Genomic DNA, 19,378 nt, shown 5'->3' with positions numbered 1-19,378 from the left:
TAAATTCGTAGTATTTTATGCATTACTGCAAATATCTCCTTTAGTCTGGAGGAGTTCACAGTTGTCTGGTGAGAACACTATGTGTCAATGGAAGGGAATGAGATATAATAAAATAAGGGAGCTCGGTTAGTGGTTACTCTGAGATGGGAAAGGGTCCAGGTTTCAATTCCAGGATTTGTGCTGACATAGCTCATTATACAGAGACCAGAAGAATGCAATGGCATTCACAAACAATATGCACACAAACACACAAAAACCTTCAAAGAAGAGATATTTCGGGCCCTCCTTTGGGAATGGTAAGGGAATGGGGTAGGGATATTCCAGCAAATGTTGAAAATGGTTCATTTCAGGACGCTATTACTCTCTCCCTCTCCTCCTGCACCTTCCCCCCTCCTCAAGACCTCATTAACAACTGAATGTAAAAAAACTGATGCAATGTAAAACCTGGAGTGGCCTGTTTGGAAAATGACCATTTGATACAAATTGTATTAAATGCCTTTCACTGTTCACCTCCAGTTTACAGAAAGTGCAGCAATAACTTGAAATTCAGGCAAAGAGTTTTTGCTGGCGAGGCTTATTTGCTGCAGTTTGAGAACAGACAATTTTTCTTAGGTTTCTCAGTTCCTCTGGATGACAATCCCTGAAATTACAGCCAGGTAAATGATGCAGCCAAGAAAACATTTACAACTGATGACATTTCACAGAACAATTCTGACCCATATTTACACTTGCATCCGTAAACGATTCGTTTCTTGATGTTGTTGCATTTATGCATTAGCCGGTAAGCATTCAAAATAATTTTCTCAACATTTACCACTGTAAAATCACAATGGTTTACAAAGTTGAGAAACAGCCATTTTGCACAAATTTTATGAAAGGTCTTTCACTTTTCACCTCCAGTTTACATAACGTTCAGCAATAACTACCTCGAGAATCTGGCAATGAGTTTTTGCTGCTGTATTAAAGTGTCACTTGTTTCACTTTCCATCTTGACTGTTTCTATCCACTGCTTTCCTGGGGGATTCAGAGGGATTTTTGTCACTTGTTCATCACTGTCCAAATTCAGGAGCTACTAGTTCTGCAGCTGCCCTGGAGAAGCAAATAGCATTCAAATTCTTTCACTCAGTTTGGATAAATGAGGACAGTTTGTTTCCAGTAGCAGAGAGGGGTCTGGAACCAGAGAGCACAGAATGAAGGTGAATAAAAATGGGAGAGCGATGCGAGGAGATAATCAGGGGAAACAATCCACCACAAGTTGTTCTGGTCTGGAATGCACTGTCTGACAGGTTGGTGAAAGCAGATTTAATATCCATTTTCAAAAGACAATTGCATCAATACTTCAATTCCTTGCACTAATAGTGGAGAAGATGACAGCACAAAAAGGAAAGTGAGAGATGGTAGAACTTTAGTGATGAAGAATTCAACGCAACTTATTCAGAGAATTTTTATTTGTCAATGAATGTTTGGTGTTTTTGTTTTGATGTTCTTGTTTTATTTCTGCATTAGCACTTACTCAAAATATTTTTTTCAAACAGAAACCAGGTTAACGTTGCAAGCGTTCATGCAGTTGGAAAATTACCATTTAACACAAGACGTATTTACATTCTTTCATGAAGCATCTAAATGTTGCATAAAGTGTCAGATTGACACAAACAGACATGCCTCGAACTGACAGCAAACTTTCAAACTCTCAGAAACACAGAATCTCCCGATCAGCAATGGCTCAGTACCTCCATCTGCTGGTGCCTTTTGGCTAAGATCAAGTGTCGTATCTGTTCTTATCAGTGCTTATTTGATTGAGAAGAGACCATGATCATTGCCTTTTGATCCTGGGGAAGCTTTGAGTAAAATGGCTGTAACCAATTTTCGAGCTTCGGGCCAGGGAGTGCGCAACACCGTTCGGGTGGTCGTGAAGGACAAGGAAGGAGATGCACCGGTCGATCGCACCTTCTTCATCAAGAAAATTCTCTTCGATTGCTGCGGATTTCAAGCGACGGACGTCTTCTGCCTGCAGGATTTCCCCAGCAGTGGATACTTCGACGTGACGTTCCGGAACGTGGCGGGATGCATCAAGTTCCTGAAGGCGTTCAAGGAGAAAGGGGACCGGGCTCCACTGTCGATCCTCACAGCGGAGCCGCTCTTCACGCTTCCGTCACAACGGGACCGGGTGGTGACGATTCACCTCTGCAACCCCCATGTTCCGGTGGTGGATGTACTCACCTTTCTCGCCAGGTACGTCGAGGTGGCCGGCAGCAGCACTGATGTCAAGGACCCCTTTGGGATCTGGACCAGCAAGCGGCAGGTCAAGGTGACCTTGAAGGTAGATCCCAGTGGAGCCATCATCCACCCTCCCTCCAGCTTCGCTATCGGGGAAAGTCGAGGCTTCTTGGTCTACGCTGGGCAGCCCAGAGTTTGCCGCACCTGTGGCAAATCTGGTCACATGGCAGCCAACTGCAGCACGGTTGTTTGCAAGAACTGCAAGGAGGAAGGCCATCAGACCAAGGACTGTAAGCAGACTAAGTGTTGCAACTTGTGCGGTGCGGCAGGCCATATCTACAAGACCTGCCCCAAACGTTGTCTCAGCTATGCTCAGGCGGCAAGGTCCAAGGAAAGGCCGGGCGAAGGTTCGACGAAGGCGTCCGCTGTTCGAAAGGAGACCAGCAACCTTCTCCACAGTGAGGAACTTCAACCTGAGAAGGAAGGGGAGGCGGCTGAAACCAACGACCCAGCACCTACCCAGCGCCCGGAAACCCCTCCTCCACAGACAGAATCAATGGAGGAGGAGGCAGCAGATGGACAAACAGGTCAGTGGCAAGTGGTCCAGAGGAAAGCCACAAAGAAAAAACATCCCAAAGCCACCACCCAAACCAGTGGCAAGAGGAGGCTCTCTTCTGAATCAGACTGCAACAACTCCTCTTCACTGGACGGGGAAATGCTGGAACGACAGCCCCTTCAAAAGAGGCGGCAGAACTCCGAGATGGATGATAAAGCATCCCAGCCCCCGGGCACTGGAAGCTGTGATGGGCCCGGCGTGCCCCAACCCCAATTCCCCACACGTAACGACGTGGCCAACGCATCTCAGCTCCGGGACACCGGGAGCAAAGACACGTCTGGCGCACCTGAGCTCCGGGAGACCGGGAGCTGTGATGTTTTCGAGGAGGAACAGATGGAAGCAGCTGAGGACAACCCAATGCTCTCTGCCTACAAGACCCCCCCGATGTCACCCGAGCGGCACAAACCCTGCATGAAAAATCAGGAGGGGTTTCTGAGCCCAACCAACGTGAAACTGCTTGCGCACACGATGGGTATGCAGGAACATCCCGAAGGACTGGGACTAGCGAGGACAAATGGTATGGGAAGCAACAACTAATTTTTAGTAAAAAATGGGTATAAGAATTGCTTCCATTAATGTGCGTAGCATTAAATCGACTACGTGATGTGTTTCAACCTTGGATTACCTTGCCAAGGTCAAAGCTGACCTACTGTTTCTGCAGGAGTGTGGAATACCACACCTCAGCACCTACAGGCAGTGGTCGCGATGGTGGTCCCACGGGCCATCGATCTGGTCGGGGGGTAATGACTGCCGTTCCTCCGGCCTGGGTATTCTGCTGCGGGGAGGTAACTTCACCATCTCCGAAGTTAAGGAGGTGGTGGGCGGCCGCCTCCTCGTAGCAGACGTGATGTACAACAACGCTCCGCTCCGGTTGATCAACGTGTACGCCCCGGTACAACGCAGCGAGCGGCTGACCAGCTTCCAGCAGCTCCCACTGCTGCTGGCGACGTCCAGGCCGGTCATCCTAGGCGGTGACTTCAACTGCATCATCGATGCGGCTGGACGATCCGGCAGTGACGACAGCAAACTGGACGCTACGTCCAGATTCCTCATAGAAACAGTTAAGGATGCCAAACTGCACGACGTTTTCAGCAAACCTGCAGACGGAGCGCAGCGCAGATACACATGGTCAAGATCGGACGGGTCTGCCCGTTCCAGGATTGACTTCCTGTTTGTGTCCCGTGCGGTCACGGTCGGATCCACGACGTCAAGCCGGTGTTCTTCTCCGACCACTGCCTCTTACTGGCCGACTGTCACTTACAGGACGACCAGCGGGTTGGCAGAGGGACGTGGAAGCTCAATGCGACACTGCTGACCCCAGAGAACGTTGAGGAACTCAAAAGGGATTACAATGGTTGGAGGACCGTGAAACCCCTCTTTGAGTCTCCAGTTCACTGGTGGGAAGCGATTAAGGAGAACATCAAGAGGTTCTTCATCCACAAAGGTGTTCAGAAGGCGAGAGAGAGACAGAGGGAACTGTCCCGACTCCAGAAAATTATGCAAAATCTACTCCGGTTGCAGTCAATGGGGGTCGAGGTCAAGGAGGACCTCCAAGAGGTGAAGAGCCAGCAGGCCTCGCTCTTTGCCAAGGAGGCCTCCAAGATCATCTTCCGGTCCAGAGTCCGCTCCATCGAGCAGGATGAGACGTGCTCGCGTTACTTCTTCCAAAAGGTACACAGAGAGAGCTCTGTTATCAGCAGCCTGAAGGAAGAAGATGGCTCGGTAACGTCTTCGCAGCCCGACATACTCAGGATCAGCAAATCCTTTTATGCTGGGCTGTATGACGCGAAGCCCACAGACAGCAGAGCCTCCCACTCCTTCCTGTCATCTATCACAGAGGTCTTAGATGACAGCAGGAGGGAGAGACTGGACAAGCCGCTAACTCTGGACGAGCTGACAAAGGCCGTCGAGTCTTTCGAGACGAGTAAAACTCCCGGGAGCGACGGCTTACCGGTCGAGTTGTACTCGGCCCTGTGGGACTGGGTCGGCCCAGACCTGCTGGAAGTATACGAGAGTATGCTCCTGGCCGGCAGCATGTCAGAATCCATGAGAAAAGGCATCATCACCCTCATTTACAAGCAGAAGGGGGAGAGGGCAGAAATCAGAAATTGGCGGCCCATCTCACTGCTTAATGTTGATTACAAGATTCTGTCCAAAGTCATAGCCAGTCGAGTCAAGTCTGCTCTGGAGTTGGTGATTCACCCCGATCAGACCTGTACTGTACCCGGCAGGAAGATCTCTGATAGTCTCGCGCTACTCAGGGATACGATCGCCTACGTACGGGACAGGAGGGTGGACACCTGCCTCATCAGCCTGGACCAGGAGAAGGCTTTTGACAGGATATCGCACACCTACATGATGGACGTGCTTTCCAAAATGGGGTTTGGGGAGGGAATCTGCAATTGGATCCAACTGCTCTACACAAACATCAATAGCGCAGTCTCAATCAACGGGTGGGAATCTGAAAGTTTCCCGATCAAATCTGGAGTCAGACAGGGCTGTCCTCTCTCCCCGGTCTTCTTTGCTTGCTGTATTGAACCCTTTGCTGAGTCTATTAGGAAGGATGCGAGCATAAGAGGGGTGACAATCCCAGGCAGCGGAGGCACTCAGGTTAAAACCTCCCTGTACATGGATGACGTCGCCGTCTTCTGCTCGGATCCGCTGTCCGTGCGCAGACTGATGAGCATCTGCGACCAGTTCGAACTGGCCTCGGGAGCCAAAGTTAACCACGGCAAGAGCGAGGCCATGTTCTTTGGGAACTGGGCTGACCGATCCTTTGTCCCCTTCACCGTCAGGTCAGATTACCTGAAGGTGCTGGGGATATGGTTCGGAAGGGCCGGGGCGTGCACCAAAACATGGGAGGAGCGAGTAGCCAAGGTACGACAAAAGTTGGGCATGTGGGGGCAGCGATCTCTCTCCATTGTGGGTAAGAACCTGGTCATCAGGTGCGAGGCGCTCACGTTGTTGCTCTACGTGGCGCAGGTCTGGCCCATACCCCACTCCTGCGCCGTGGCAGTCACCCGAGCCATTTTCCGCTTCGTCTGGGGATCTAAAATGGACCGGGTCCGGAGGGACACGATGTTCAAATCTCTGTACATGGGCGGGAAAAATGTACCCAACGTGGCCCTCATCCTGATGACCACCTTCGTGTGCGGCTGCATCAAGCTATGTGTAGATCCCCAGTACGCAAACTCCAAGTGTCACTACGTGCTGAGGTTCTATCTGTCCCCGGTGTTGCGAAGGATGGGCCTGGTCACATTGCCGCGGAACGCACCATGCAGTTGGACCGTGCCGTACCACCTATCCTTCGTGGAGCAGTTTCTGCGGAAAAACACCTTTGACCACCGGTACATCAGGCAGTGGTCTGCATGGAATGTCCTCAAGGCCCTACGGGAAAAGGAAACGGTGGATCCTGTCGGATGGTTCCCCGAGCAGACCGTCAAAGTCATTTGGCGGAATGCCTCATCACCAGAACTTTCAAACAAGCACCAAGACGTAGCTTGGCTGGTGGTGAGAAGGGCCCTCCCCGTCAGATCCTTCATGCACACCCGAAGTCTCGCCCCCTCCGCACAGTGCCCCCGCGTTGGCTGTGGTGGGGAAGAGACGGTCGCCCACCTCCTCCTGGAATGTGCCTTTGCAAAGCAGGTGTGGAAAGAGATGCAGTGGTTTTTGTCAAGGTTCATCCCAAGCAGCTCTGTAACACAGGAGTCTGTGCTCGACGGGCTGTTCCCAGGGACGCACACCGAGACAAACATCAACTGCTGCTGGAGGACTATCAATTCAGTGAAAGACGCCCTTTGGTCTGCCCGAAACTTGCTGGTCTTCCAGCGCAAAGAGTTGTCCACCACCGAATGTTGCAGACTGGCACATTCCAAGGTCCAGGACTACGTGCTGAGGGACGCACTAAAGCTTGGGGCAGCCGCAGCAAAGGCTCAATGGGGAAAGACCACAGTGTAAGGTCCCCCCACCAAGCTGAACTGAGGGGCTGGATCAATGGGAAACCCCTCGAACTGTATCGTTAATATTCTCAATTGCTGTAAATGTAAAACTGTAATTGACATGACAATTGTGAAACGGAAGGGTTGGGAAGAAACTCATGACAGTATTGAAGGAAACTGATCTCCCTTGCAATGTTTGTATTTTTTGGTGCTGTTTGGAAACTGTTTGGCAATGTAATTTTTACAGATTTTTATGAATAAAGTATATTTTGGAAATAAAAAAAAATCTGCTGGTGTCCCTGTCTCACTGCAGTTACTGCCCCCGCTCACCATCTCCATCTGCTGGTGTCTCTGCCTCACTACAGCTACTGGTCCTCTCACTATCTCCATCTGCTGGCGTCCCTCTCTCACTGCAGTTACTGCCCCGTCTCACAATCTCCATCTGCTGGTATCCCTGTCTCACAGCAGTCACTGCTCCTCTCACCATCGCCATCTGCTGGTGTCGCTGTCTGACTGCAATTATTTGAAGTCCTCACAGCTGTCCAATGGACAAAACAGGCTCTTCAGCAGTAGGACAGTCAATAGTCTAGTTCCAGTTGAAGTGATGCTCTTCTTCTCCCAGCGGCGAATTCAGCAATTACGTTTCAGTCGTTAAAGTAATTGATTATTTTCTTTTAAAAAATTTTAACCTAGCTTGACATCAGAATTCAGAGAGTATAATAAATAGGGTTTAAATAAACTGAGGGAGAACTCTCTTTCCTTCAGTACATGCTGGCAGAACAGATGTCTGTGTGTCTGTTAACTGTGTCTGACAAAAGCCAGTTTTTTTAGTTAATTTTTCAAAAGGCAATCAGCAATCATTGTATCTTTGTCCTTGTTCTCCAAATGGCTGTTTCTGGGTAACCAGGATGCTTTCTTTGAATCTGGTTGGTTCCCTCTCCGTGTGGTTGCTTCCAACGGCAACTAAAATGCATCTTCTTTGCAATTTCTGAGGCTTGTTTGTTCTTAAAGCAGGAATGATCCTTTTACAGCCTTAAAGGCACGCCGAATACTTCCCAGAAAAGACAAAAAAAAAATTGCAGGATCATAACAATGTAAAGAGGTGGAGATGAGAAAAAAGGTAAAAATAAAAATTAAATATGGCTTAATTAGCTTCTTTATAATTCATTAAACAAACCCCAGTCAAAGGAAAGTAAAGAGAGGTTGAATCTTTTGTTCATTTATAAGGCGTAACTTTTTTCATTATTAGAAGGATGTAAATTAGTAACATAAGTGGATGGTGAGTAGAGGTATTAATTAGAATAATTAAGAAGATAATTAATTAAGTAAAACACAATCGGAATGGCAGGGCTGGGGATATGTTGCAGCTCCAGTATGTGGGAGCTGCTGGACACGAGTGTGATCCACTGCAACCACAGCTGCAGTAAGTGTCTGCTGCTCGAGGAACTTCACCTCAGATTTGACGAGCTGGAGGCCAAGTGACAACACTGTGATGCATCAGGAAGGGGAAAAGTTACTTGGACACTTTGTTCAAGAAGGCTGTCACACCACTTAGGCTAGGGTTTGGTGATTTGGTCAGTGGTCAGGAACAGGAGGGTGTGACTGTGAGTGGGGCAGGTAAGGGGATTGAGAAATTACATGTGGAGGAGCCTCAGCACATGCAATTGTTCAACAAGTTAGAGGTTCTTGCACCTTGTATGGAAGAGAGTGGGGACAGGAGGGGGGATGAGAAAACTGACATTAGCACCATGGTGCAGGAGACCATTCAAGTGGGAGGAGTAAATAGGAATGCAGTGGTTGTAGGGGACAGTAGAGTCAGTGGGATCGACACTGTTCTCTGCACTCAAGTGTGTGACTCCAGATGGCTGTGTTGCTGGAGTTCGGAACATTTGCTCAGGGTTGAAGAGGAACTTGTAGCCGAAGGGAGAGGGTCCAGTTGTTGTGGTCCACCAGGGTACCAACGATGTAGATAGGACTAAGATAGTGGTTCTGCTTTTGATTATGAGCAGCTAGGGGCTGAATTAAAAAGCAGAACCACAAAGGTTATCATCTCTAGATCACTATCAAAGGCACCTAAAAATTGGAATTGGATAAATAAGATGAGAGTGCTGAATGCGTGGCTCAAAACTTGGTGTTGGAGAAATGGGTTTCAATTCATGGGACACTGGCACAAGTACTGGGGAGAGACGGAGCTGTATCTTTGGAATAAGCTTCCCTTGTGCCATGCTGGGATCAGTGTCCTGGCGAGTATTATAAATAGGGCATGAGAGGGCTTTATATAGGGGGTGGGGCGGAGCGGGGTGGGGGGAAGAGAGATGTGTTAATGTAATATTCATGGGTGATTTTAATGTACATATAGATTGGACGAATCAGATTGGCAAATGTAGTCTGGAAGATAAGTTCAAAGAGTATATTTAGTACAATTTCTGAGAGCAGTAGGTTCTGGTGCCAATCAAGGAACTGGCCATTTTAGACCTGGGAATATGAAATGAGACGGGAGTATTGTCCTATCTGAAACTGCCCTCAGGTTCCGATCCACCTGCCAAAGTAGTTTAAACCATCCCCAACAGCACGATCAAACCTTCCTGCACGGATATTTGTCCCAGTCTAATTCAGGTGTAGACCATCTTGCTTGCACAGGTTCCACTTTCCCCAGAACTGGTCCCAATGTCTCAGAAATCTGAAGCCCTCCCTCCTGCACCATCTCTCCAACCACACATTCATCTGGTGTATTCTCCTATTTCTATACTCACTAGTACGTGGCCTTGTGAACAATCCAGAGATGATGACCCTTGATGCCCTGCTTGCTAATCTCTTTCCTAACTCCCAGTACTCAGCCTGCAGGATCTCATCCCTCTTTCTTCCTATATCATTGGTACCAAAGTGGAACACGACCTCTGTCTGTGCACCCTTGCCCTCCAGAATGCCCTGTAGCCACTCAGTAATATCCATGACCCTTGCAGCAGGGAGGCAAAATACCATCCTGGAATCATGTCTGCACCCACAGAAACACCTATCTATTCCACGAACTATAGAATCCTCTATCACTATTGCTCTCTTGTATGTTCTCATCGTTCCCTGCACAGCTGAGCTACCCATGATGGTCTGGTCATGACTCTCGCTGCACTCTCCAGAGGAACCCTCTCTTCAATCGGTACTCAGAACTGAATACTGGTTAGACAGTGGGATGTTCCCTGGGGTCTCCTGCCTTGATCTTCTTGTCTGTCTGACAGCACCCAGTCTGTCTAGCCCTGCCATCTATTATGCTCTGGGGTGAGTACCTCCTGAAATGCACTATCAACATCGTTCTGTGCCTCGCAGATGCACCACAGTGACTCCAGCCACTGCTAGAGTTCTGAAACTCAGAGTTCAAGCTTCTGCAGCCGGTGGCTCTTCCTGCTGATGTGTTTGTCAAGCACGCTGTTAACAGAGGAACACAGTCACTGATAATGCACGTGTAGGGAACCATTAGTTACTAAGGAGCTTGCTCACAACCAGTGCATGTGTAGGAACAGCACTCGTACCAGAACAGCACGATCACACCTGGTGTATGTGTCTGGACATTGCTAGCACCGGAAGTGCACGGTCAGATCTAGCGTAGTTGATGTTGCAGCACTAGTAACAGAGGAGCATGAACATTTCTGGTGTAACTGTGTGTTACTGGTGGTACCGGTTGGACCTTATCATCTCTTGTATATGTGCAGTTTACCACTCGTACCAGAGGACAATTGTCATCATTAGTGTAATTGTAGGGTACCACTGGCACTGAAGCAGCATATATGTCTCCACTGTATTCCATAGGAGAACTGTATTACCTAGCCCAAGGACAGGGCATTACCAGTACCAGAGGAACATTTTTACCTCGAGTGTAAATGTTGGGTTACCACTGGCACTGGAGGAAGAATGGTACCTCAAAAGTAAGTTTAGGTTAGCACTCGCATCGGGTTTGGAACAAGAACAAAGAACAAAGAACAGTTCAGCACAGGAACAGGCCATTCGGCCCCCCAAGCATGCGCCGATCTTGATGCCTGCCTAAACCAACACCTTCTGCACTTCCGGGGCCCATATCCCTCTATTCCCATCCTATTCATGGATTTGTCAAGATGTCTCTTAAACGTCGCTATCGTACCTGCTTCCACCATCTCCCCTGGCAGCAAGTTCCAGGCACTCACCACCCTCTGTGTAAAAAACATGCCTCACACATCCCCTCTAAACTTTGCCCCTTGCACCTTAAACCTATGTCCCCTGGTAACTGACTCTTCCACCCTGGGAAAAAGCTTCTGACTATCCACTCTGTCCATGCCGCTCATAACTTTGTAAACCTCTATCATGTCGCCCCTCCACCTCCGTCGTTCCAGTGAAAACAATCCGAGTTTTTCCAACCTCTCCTCATAGCTAATGCCCTCCAGACAGGCACCATCCTGGTAAACCTCCTCTGTACCCTCTCCAAAGCCTCCACGTCCTTCTGGTAGGGTGGCGACCAGAATTGCACGCAATATTCTAAGCATGGCCTAACTGAGGTTCTGTACAGCTGCAACATAAATTGCCAATTTTTATACTCTATGCTCCGACCAATGAAGGCAAGCATGCCATATGCCTTCTTGACTACCTTATCCACCTGTGTTGCCACTTTCAGTGACCTGTGGACCTGTACGCCCAGATCTCTCTGCCTGTCAATACTCCTAAGGGTTCTACCATTTACTGTATACTTCCCACCTGCATTAGACCTTCCAAAATGCATTATCTCACATTTGTTCGGATTAAGCTCCATCTGCCATTTCTCCACCAAAGTCTCCAACCGATCTATATCCTGCTGTATCTTCTGACAATCCTCATCATTATCCGCAACTCCACCAACCTTTGTGTCGTCCGCAAACTTACTAATCAGACCAGCTACATTCTCCTCCAAATCATTTATATATACTACAAACAGCAAAGGTCCCAGCACTGATCCCTGTGGAACACCACTCGTCACATCCCTCCATTCAGAAAAACACCCATCCACTGATACCCTCTGTCTTCTATGACTGAGCCAGTTCTGTATCCATCTTGCCAGCTCACCTCTGATCCCGTGTGACTTCACCTTTTGTATCAGTCTGCCATGCGGGACCTTGTCAAAGGCTTTTCTAAAGTCCATATAGATAACATCCACCGCCCTTCCTTCATCAATCATCTTCGTCACTTCCTCAAAAAACTCAATCAAATTAGTAAGACACGACCTCCCCTTCACAAAACCATGCTGTCTCTCGCTAATAAGTTCGTTTGTTTCCAAATGGGAGTAAATCCTGTCCCGAATAATCCTCTCTAATAATTTCCCTACCACTGACGTAAGGCTCATCGGCCTATAATTTCCTGGATTATCCTTGCCACCCTTCTTAAACAAAGGAACAACATTGGCTATTCTCCAGTCCTCTGGGACCTCACCTGTAGCCAATGAGGATGCAAAGATTTCTGTCAAGGCCCCAGCAATTTCCTCTCTTGCCTCCCTCAGTATTCTAGAGTAGATTACATCAGGCCCTGGGGACTTATCTACCTTAATGCTTTGCAAGACACCCAACACCTCCTCCTTTTTGATAATGAGATGACTGAGACTATCAGCACTCCCTTCCCTCGGCTCATCATCCACCAAGTCCTTCTCTTTGGTGAAAGTCCATCTTTAGTGTGAGATTAGGTCACCACTTGTACTGGAGGAACATGGTCTCCTCTAATTCATGTGTGGGTCTACTACTCATACTGGAGGAACACTTTTTGGTGTAAGTGTAGAGTGTCACTCGTACCAGAGATGCACGATCACCTCCAGTGCAATTGTGTTTGCTGCACTTGTACTGGAGTAGGACATACACCTTTCATTTGTGAGGAGGACACAAAAAGACTGCAAGAGATATAGACAGGTTAAGTGAGTGGGCAAAGTGGTGGTAGATGGAGTATAATGTAGGGAAGTGTAAGGTTATTCACTTTGGCAGTAAGAAAACAAAGCTGATTTTTAAAATGTTGATAAATTTCTAAATGATGATGTTCAGACTGAGTTGGGTATGCTCGTACAAGGAACGCCGACAAAATAGCATGCAGGAAGAACAAGCAATTCGGAAGGCAAATGGGATGTTGGCCTTTACTGCAAGGAGATCGAGGTACTGTAATAAGGATGTCTTGCTACAATTGTACAGGGCTCTGGTGAGACCACTCCTAGCGTACTTTGCATCGTTTCAGTCTCTATATCTAAGGGAAAATATAATTGCTATGGAACCAGTTCACCAGATTGGTTTCTGGGATGAGTGAGTTGTCCTATGATGAGAGGCTGAGTAAATCGGGTTTGTACTCTCTGGAGTTTAGAAGAATGAGAAGCGATCACATCGAAACAAATAAGAATCTGAAGGGGTTTGTTAGACTAAACGCTGTGAATTGTAATCGTGGGGAATCCAGAACATGTGGGGTCACAGTCTCAGGATAAGGGTTTAGGGTTAGGGTTAAGATTAGGACTGTGTTGAAGGGACATTTCTTCACTCAAATGGTTGTGAATCGTTGGAATTGTGTACTCCAGAGGAGTGTGGATGCGCCATCCTTGAAAAAAAATATGTTTAATGCTGAGATAGACACATTCATAGCCTTTCATGGAATAGAACTATAGGGAGTGGACATAAAAGTGGAGTTGAGGAAAAGGATCAGCAGTGATCGCATTGAGTTCACAGCTCCAGAGACCCGGGTTCGATTCTGGGTACTGCCTGTGCAGAGTTTGCAAGTTCTCCCTGTGTCTGCGTGGGTTTTCGCCGGGCGCTCCGGTTTCCTCCCACATCCAAAGACTTGCAGGTGATAGGTAAATTGGCCATTGTAAATTGCCCCTGGTGTAGGTAGGTGATAGGGAATATGGGATTACTGTAGGGTTAGTATAAATGGGTGGTTGTTGGTCGGCACAGACTCGGTGGGCCGAAGGGCCTGTTTCAGTGCTGTATCTCTAAATATGGCCTACTCCTGATCATATTTCTTATGTTCTTTAGTTCTTATGTAAGTGCAGGGAACCATTAGTAATGGAGGAGCACTGTTACCTCCATTGCAATTATAGGTAATCACATACCTTACATAAGTGCAGGGTTACCACCATTCACCACCTCTACAGTAAATAAAGGGAATCACGAGTATCAGACAATGGTTTTTATCTCCATTGTAAGTGTAGGGAACCACTAGTATTGGAGCAGGATGGTCACATTTCCTGTCAGTGTAGGTGCGAGTAGTTCAGAGGAAGATGGACAGGTTTACTGTAATCATAGGTGCCATTAGTATGAAAGGAACTTGGTCACCTCTAGAGTAAGTGATGTCACACCACTATTACAGGGACATCCTGCTCACCTCAAGCATAATCGAAGGGTACCACTAGTTCTGGAGGTCTATGGCCACCTCTAGTGTGAATGTGGTGTAACTCTAACAAGGATAAGCATGTAGACCTCTGTTTACATGTACTGGTCCTACTAGTCTCAGAAAACTATACTCCCCTGTATTGCTGCAGGACCATTTTTATCACAAATATTGCAGTAGTTCTTCTGCTGCCTGATCTGCAGGTGTTGAATCAATAGGTTAGAGTGAAGGTCAGCGTCAGGACAATTCGTGCAAAGCGAGCGACATTGGCTGGTCCTGTGGGAATGGGATCCACAGTTATTCAACTTGTAAATAATGTTTTAATTCTGTGTTTTTAAAATTGCCTTAGTGTTAATCTTTTCCCTAATTCTGAAATGTCAGAAAACAACTTACCCAGTTTATTTATGAAATGACTACCACCAATGTTAATTATGATTAAAGCTGATTAACTCCTTGGAGGATTAAAGCGAATATAAATATAGGTTCCCTTGTACAAGCTCAGAAGTGCACCAGTCTTTCAGCTCCTACAGATTCCATCCATTATCACATAAATGGGGAAACCAATTATTCTGCTGATGAAAGACATTTACTACCACATTCTCGCAGCCCTGGGTGTCCTTGGTGAGCCATTATAAACTATTTATTTGTAATCTGTGTTAACTATCACTTTGTTTATACTGCATGTTGAATAAGATAACATGCTTCTCCGATGTCAGCTTTACACAGCCGGTGGATACCAGAGCAAACTCGTGAACAGGGTACCCACACTTTTTCTGTTTCCATTAATCTGATAGCCTTACTGATGTTATAATGTTCTTTCAAGGTCCTATGGAAAGAATCAAGTGTTACTCGTGCAGAGCGAGAGCTGCAGCAGCTCATTAAAATATATGGTCAGGTTTCCCAGGAAATTGCTTCAAAGCTAATCTTATATAATTACACTGAATGGAGTAAAATGCTTTTAAGAGATATCACCATATATATTTCAAACAGCCACTAAAACGTTATTTATCTCGTCTCTCTTTCTTACAGTGAACTTGGTGGCGATTGTGATTCTCTCCCGAAGAAACTGCGGCCTTTCCAACTGTATTTCTGTTTATATGGTGTCCATGGCAACAGCAGATCTCCTGGTCATGATCATCAATGTAATGGTGTATCGTATTTTCAGTTATCACTTTCCATTTTCATTCCTGTCTTACACCCCCGTGTGTAGGATTATTATATACATGACAGCTATCACCTTTGATTTATCTGTTTGGTTCACAGTCTCCTTCACATTTGACCGTTTTGTAGCTGTCTGCTTCCAGAAGTTTAAAACAAGATATTGCACAGCAAGAACTGCAGGCCTGGTTATAACAGTGTTCTGTTTATTGAATTTGTTCAAGAACATTCCCTTTTTATTTGCATTCGAACCTCAGCAAATAATTAACAATGTGCAGCGGGGCTGTCGGGCAAGAGTGGATTTTATTTCCTTCCCACTCGGTACAGCGTGGGTCTGGTTTCACAGTGCCTGGCTCGTTTGGCTTCCTTTTACTTTAATTGTCTTATTTAATTGTTCAACCATTGGACGTATTTTAGTGGCCAATAAAACCCGCCGGAAACTCCGGGGTAACAGGAGTGAGAATCGCAGTGATTCAGAAATGGAGAACCGAAGGAAATCCATTATTTTATTGTTCACTGTATCGGGCAGTTTTATACTGTCGTGGTTGACAGTTGCCGTGAGTTTCGTGTCGACCAGGCTGGCAAACATCAATTATTACCGTGGTGACCTCACAGCCCCTGGATATATCACCACTGAAAGCGGAACTTGCCTTAAATTGTTGAGTTGTATTCAAAACCCATGTATTTATATAGCGACCCAGAGAAAGTTCAGAGAAGAGCTGAAGAATGTGTTGAAATCTCTCTGGCCAGTAATTTTGAGATTAGTTAGAAAATGCGGATCAAATTAAATGAAGCTTGTTCACATCTGAAGCTCAGTTTCAACTCATTTCCTACCGTACAAGGGCCTTCCTTTCGGAAATGTGAAAATTAGCTGAGCTCTTTTGCAAACTGTTCTTCCATTTTGTAGCACACGTTTGATGTCAGCATTACATTCCTTCTTCACCCTTCATTCATTGAGTAAACATAACTTATTCCTGTCAAATCTGCACATTTCAAGTTTTCGTTTCAAAGATAACAATGACGGGTTTCGGCAGTGGTGTCGTGAATGTTGATAACACGTATATAAACATTTATATTCGAAATACTGGTATCGGGCACAGAAGTTAAATTCATCAGTAAGGTTTCACTTGGTGCAGAAACAAAGGTCCTGCGATGGTTCACATTGGTATCATTCCGGGAAGCTTGGTGTGAATATTGCCAGTGTGGGTCTCACTGTCAGGCACCATTCCTCATTGACAAATGTAACCGGGATTTCGAATGGAGGAAACTGTCAGAACTCGACACTGATCAATGTGACAATTCACCTCTTTTGCCCCAGATACTGAATTGAATTCGTCACTGTGACACGCAGTTCAATCACCACGAGAGACAACATGTGAAATTAGAAAAGGGATACTCCTGTCAGGACATATACTTCAGTGTAGAAGAACAGAATGAGAATACTAATGCTTAACGGTATTACAGAAATTCGCAAAAATTATCCTGACAGTTTGTAATGGGATAGTCTGTGGCACCTGTCCCTACTTCAATATATCAAAAAAGAAAATCCTGACAACTCAGTTTGCTGCACTTTAATGAAGTTCAAATAGTGGAATTCTGACGTATTATTTTTACCGAACCCAGACAGTGCAACAGGTGTATGGAATATCCTGTACTGTGAATCCAAGTATTATCCTCAGTTGTGGAGATCCTGTTGTAAGAAAGCTGAGTTTTGCTATCCTGAAAGATAACAGCTGAAACATCAGACACAGCTTACATTCCCTCCTTTAACTCCTGATTCAGGAACTGTCTGGTATTGGTGGGCGGCAGTTGGGTTAGGTGGTTACGTTCCAGTGTAGGTGGAGGGATGTTTGACTAAGTTCACGATCTCTGTTGCATTTTACCCAATTCGTATCAAAATGAATACAATTTATTAACCATCGATTAAGTTATCCCCAAGCTTCTGAGTGAGAGAATTTCCCACAAATGAGCAGGAAGAATTCAAACTCTACCTCACGCACTAAACAAATTAAGTGGTCACAAATCAGAGCTGTAAGTTAAAGTTAGGCACACAGGAGCTTAATAAGCATTAACAAATATAAAAAAAATTCTAGCAATTGAGAACCAAAACACTAATGGGCAGAGTTACTTTATACAATTCAGTAGCGAAGGTTGTCCAGACAATTAACTAATCATTATAAATCAGCATCAAACGATGCTGATCTTCAGCACAACAGTAACCAGACCCTACTGTTATAAATTGGTGAGACGTTATTTATTCATTCACGAGACATGGGCGTGGCTGGAAACCCCAGCTTTTGTTGTCCAGTTTAATTGGCGGTGAGGAGCAGGTAGTGAGTCCCGTTTTGAACAGCTGCTGACCATTTACGAAGGTCTGTTCACAGTACTGGTAGGAAGGGAGCTCTTGTACTTTATCCCAGCAACAGTAAATGATTTTGGAAGGAAACTTGGAATTGGTGCAGGATTAATGGCTAAAGGAATCAATAACAGCTGTGAGGAGGGATGATATGCTAAAAGAAACGTCCAATGAGGCCATATGGGTTGAGCTCAGAAATACTATAGGGGCAACCACACTATTAGGAGTGTACTATGGACCCCCCAAATAGAGAGAGGGAGATAGAAGAACAAATATGTAGGCACAGATTTGAGAGCAAAAACAGGAGGGCAATAATAGTTGGAGATTTCAACTACCCTAATGTCGACTGGAATACAAACAGTGTGAAGGGCACAGAGGGCATAAAATTCTTGAACTCCATTCAAGAGAAATCTTTTAACTGGCACGTAACAAGACCAACGAGAGGGGGCACAATTCTAGATTTAGTCTTCAATAATGAAGCTGGACAAATGGTTGAAATAGCAATGGATTATCATTTTGGAGCTGGTGACCTTTTACAAAGCTGAGAGGTGATCTGGTGAAAGTGGACTGGAGACAGCTACTTGAAGGAAAATCAGTGGCAAATCAGTGGGAGGCATTCAAAAGCGAGATTCTATAGGCATGTCCCAAACAAGATAAAGGGTGGTACGGCCAACTCTATTGCCCTCTGGGTATCTAGAAGCATATAGGATAAGATTAAGCAGAAAAAGAAAGCTTATGGAGGTCACAAAAAAACTTAATACGGTAGAAAGGCTGCAGGAGTGTAGAAAGTGCAGGGGTGAAGTAAAAGAGGAAATTATGAAAACAAAGGAAGGACATGAATAATTATTGCAGGTAAAATCAAGGAAAACCTAAAGATGTTTTATCAGTCCATTAAGTGCAAGAGGATAACTCAGGAAAGGATAGGGCCTATCAGAGATGTTCAAGGGAATTTATGCGTGGACACAGATGATGTGGGCAGTTTTCTTAATGAGTTTTTTTGTCTTTGCCTTCGCAAAGGAGTTGGATGACACAAATAATGTAATAAAACAGGAGGAGTGTGAAATATTAGATATGATAAGCATAATAAGGGAGGAAGTACGAGAGGGTCTAACATCCTTGAAAGTGGATAAATCACCAGGGCAGAATGGATTGTATCCAAGGTTGTCAAAGGAAGCCAGCGAGGAAATAACGGATGCTCTGAGGATCATCTTCAAATCCTGACTGGATACAGGTGAGATACTAGAGGATTGGAGGTCTGCAAGAGTTGTACCATTGGTTAAAAAGGGTGTGAGGTATAGGACAAATAATTATAGGTCGGTCAGCCTGACCTCGGTGGTGGATAAATTATTAGATTCAATTTTGAGACACAGGATAAACTGCCGGTGAGAAAGGTACAGATTTATCAGGGATAGTCAGCATGAATTTGTTAAGGGAAGGTCATGTCTTACTAACTCGACTGAATCTTTTGAGGAAGTAACAGGAAAGATTGATGAGAGTAGTGCAGTGGATGTGGTCTACATGGATTTTAATCAGGCATTTGACAAGCTCCCACATGGCAGACTGGTCAGAAAAATGACAGCCCATGGAATACAGTGGAATGTGGCAAGCTGGATCCAAAATTGGCTCAGTGACAGGAAACAAAGGGTAGTGGCTGATGGATATGTTTGTGAATGGAAAGCGGTTTCCAGTAGCGTTCAACGGGGCTCAGTGTTGAGTCCCTTGCTGTCTGTGGTATATATTAATGAT

At 45.9% G+C, this 19,378-nt stretch overlaps 1 protein-coding gene across 1 annotated transcript; it reads left to right on the top strand.

Moving 5' to 3' along the window:
* The first annotated feature begins 14,669 nt into the window (after positions 1-14,669).
* On the top strand, positions 14,670-18,853 carry LOC137345133 (probable G-protein coupled receptor 139). The gene is made up of 3 exons (XM_068008602.1): positions 14,670-14,739; positions 15,148-16,025; positions 18,650-18,853. The coding sequence occupies exons 1-3, from the start codon at positions 14,670-14,672 to the stop codon at positions 18,851-18,853; spliced, it is 1,152 nt and encodes a 383-aa protein (XP_067864703.1).
* Positions 18,854-19,378: the final 525 nt, after the last annotated feature.

This window comes from Heterodontus francisci, chromosome 28 (genome assembly GCF_036365525.1).
Source record: "Heterodontus francisci isolate sHetFra1 chromosome 28, sHetFra1.hap1, whole genome shotgun sequence".
NCBI lineage: Eukaryota > Metazoa > Chordata > Chondrichthyes > Heterodontiformes > Heterodontidae > Heterodontus > Heterodontus francisci.
This window is presented reverse-complemented; position numbering and strand designations above follow the sequence as displayed.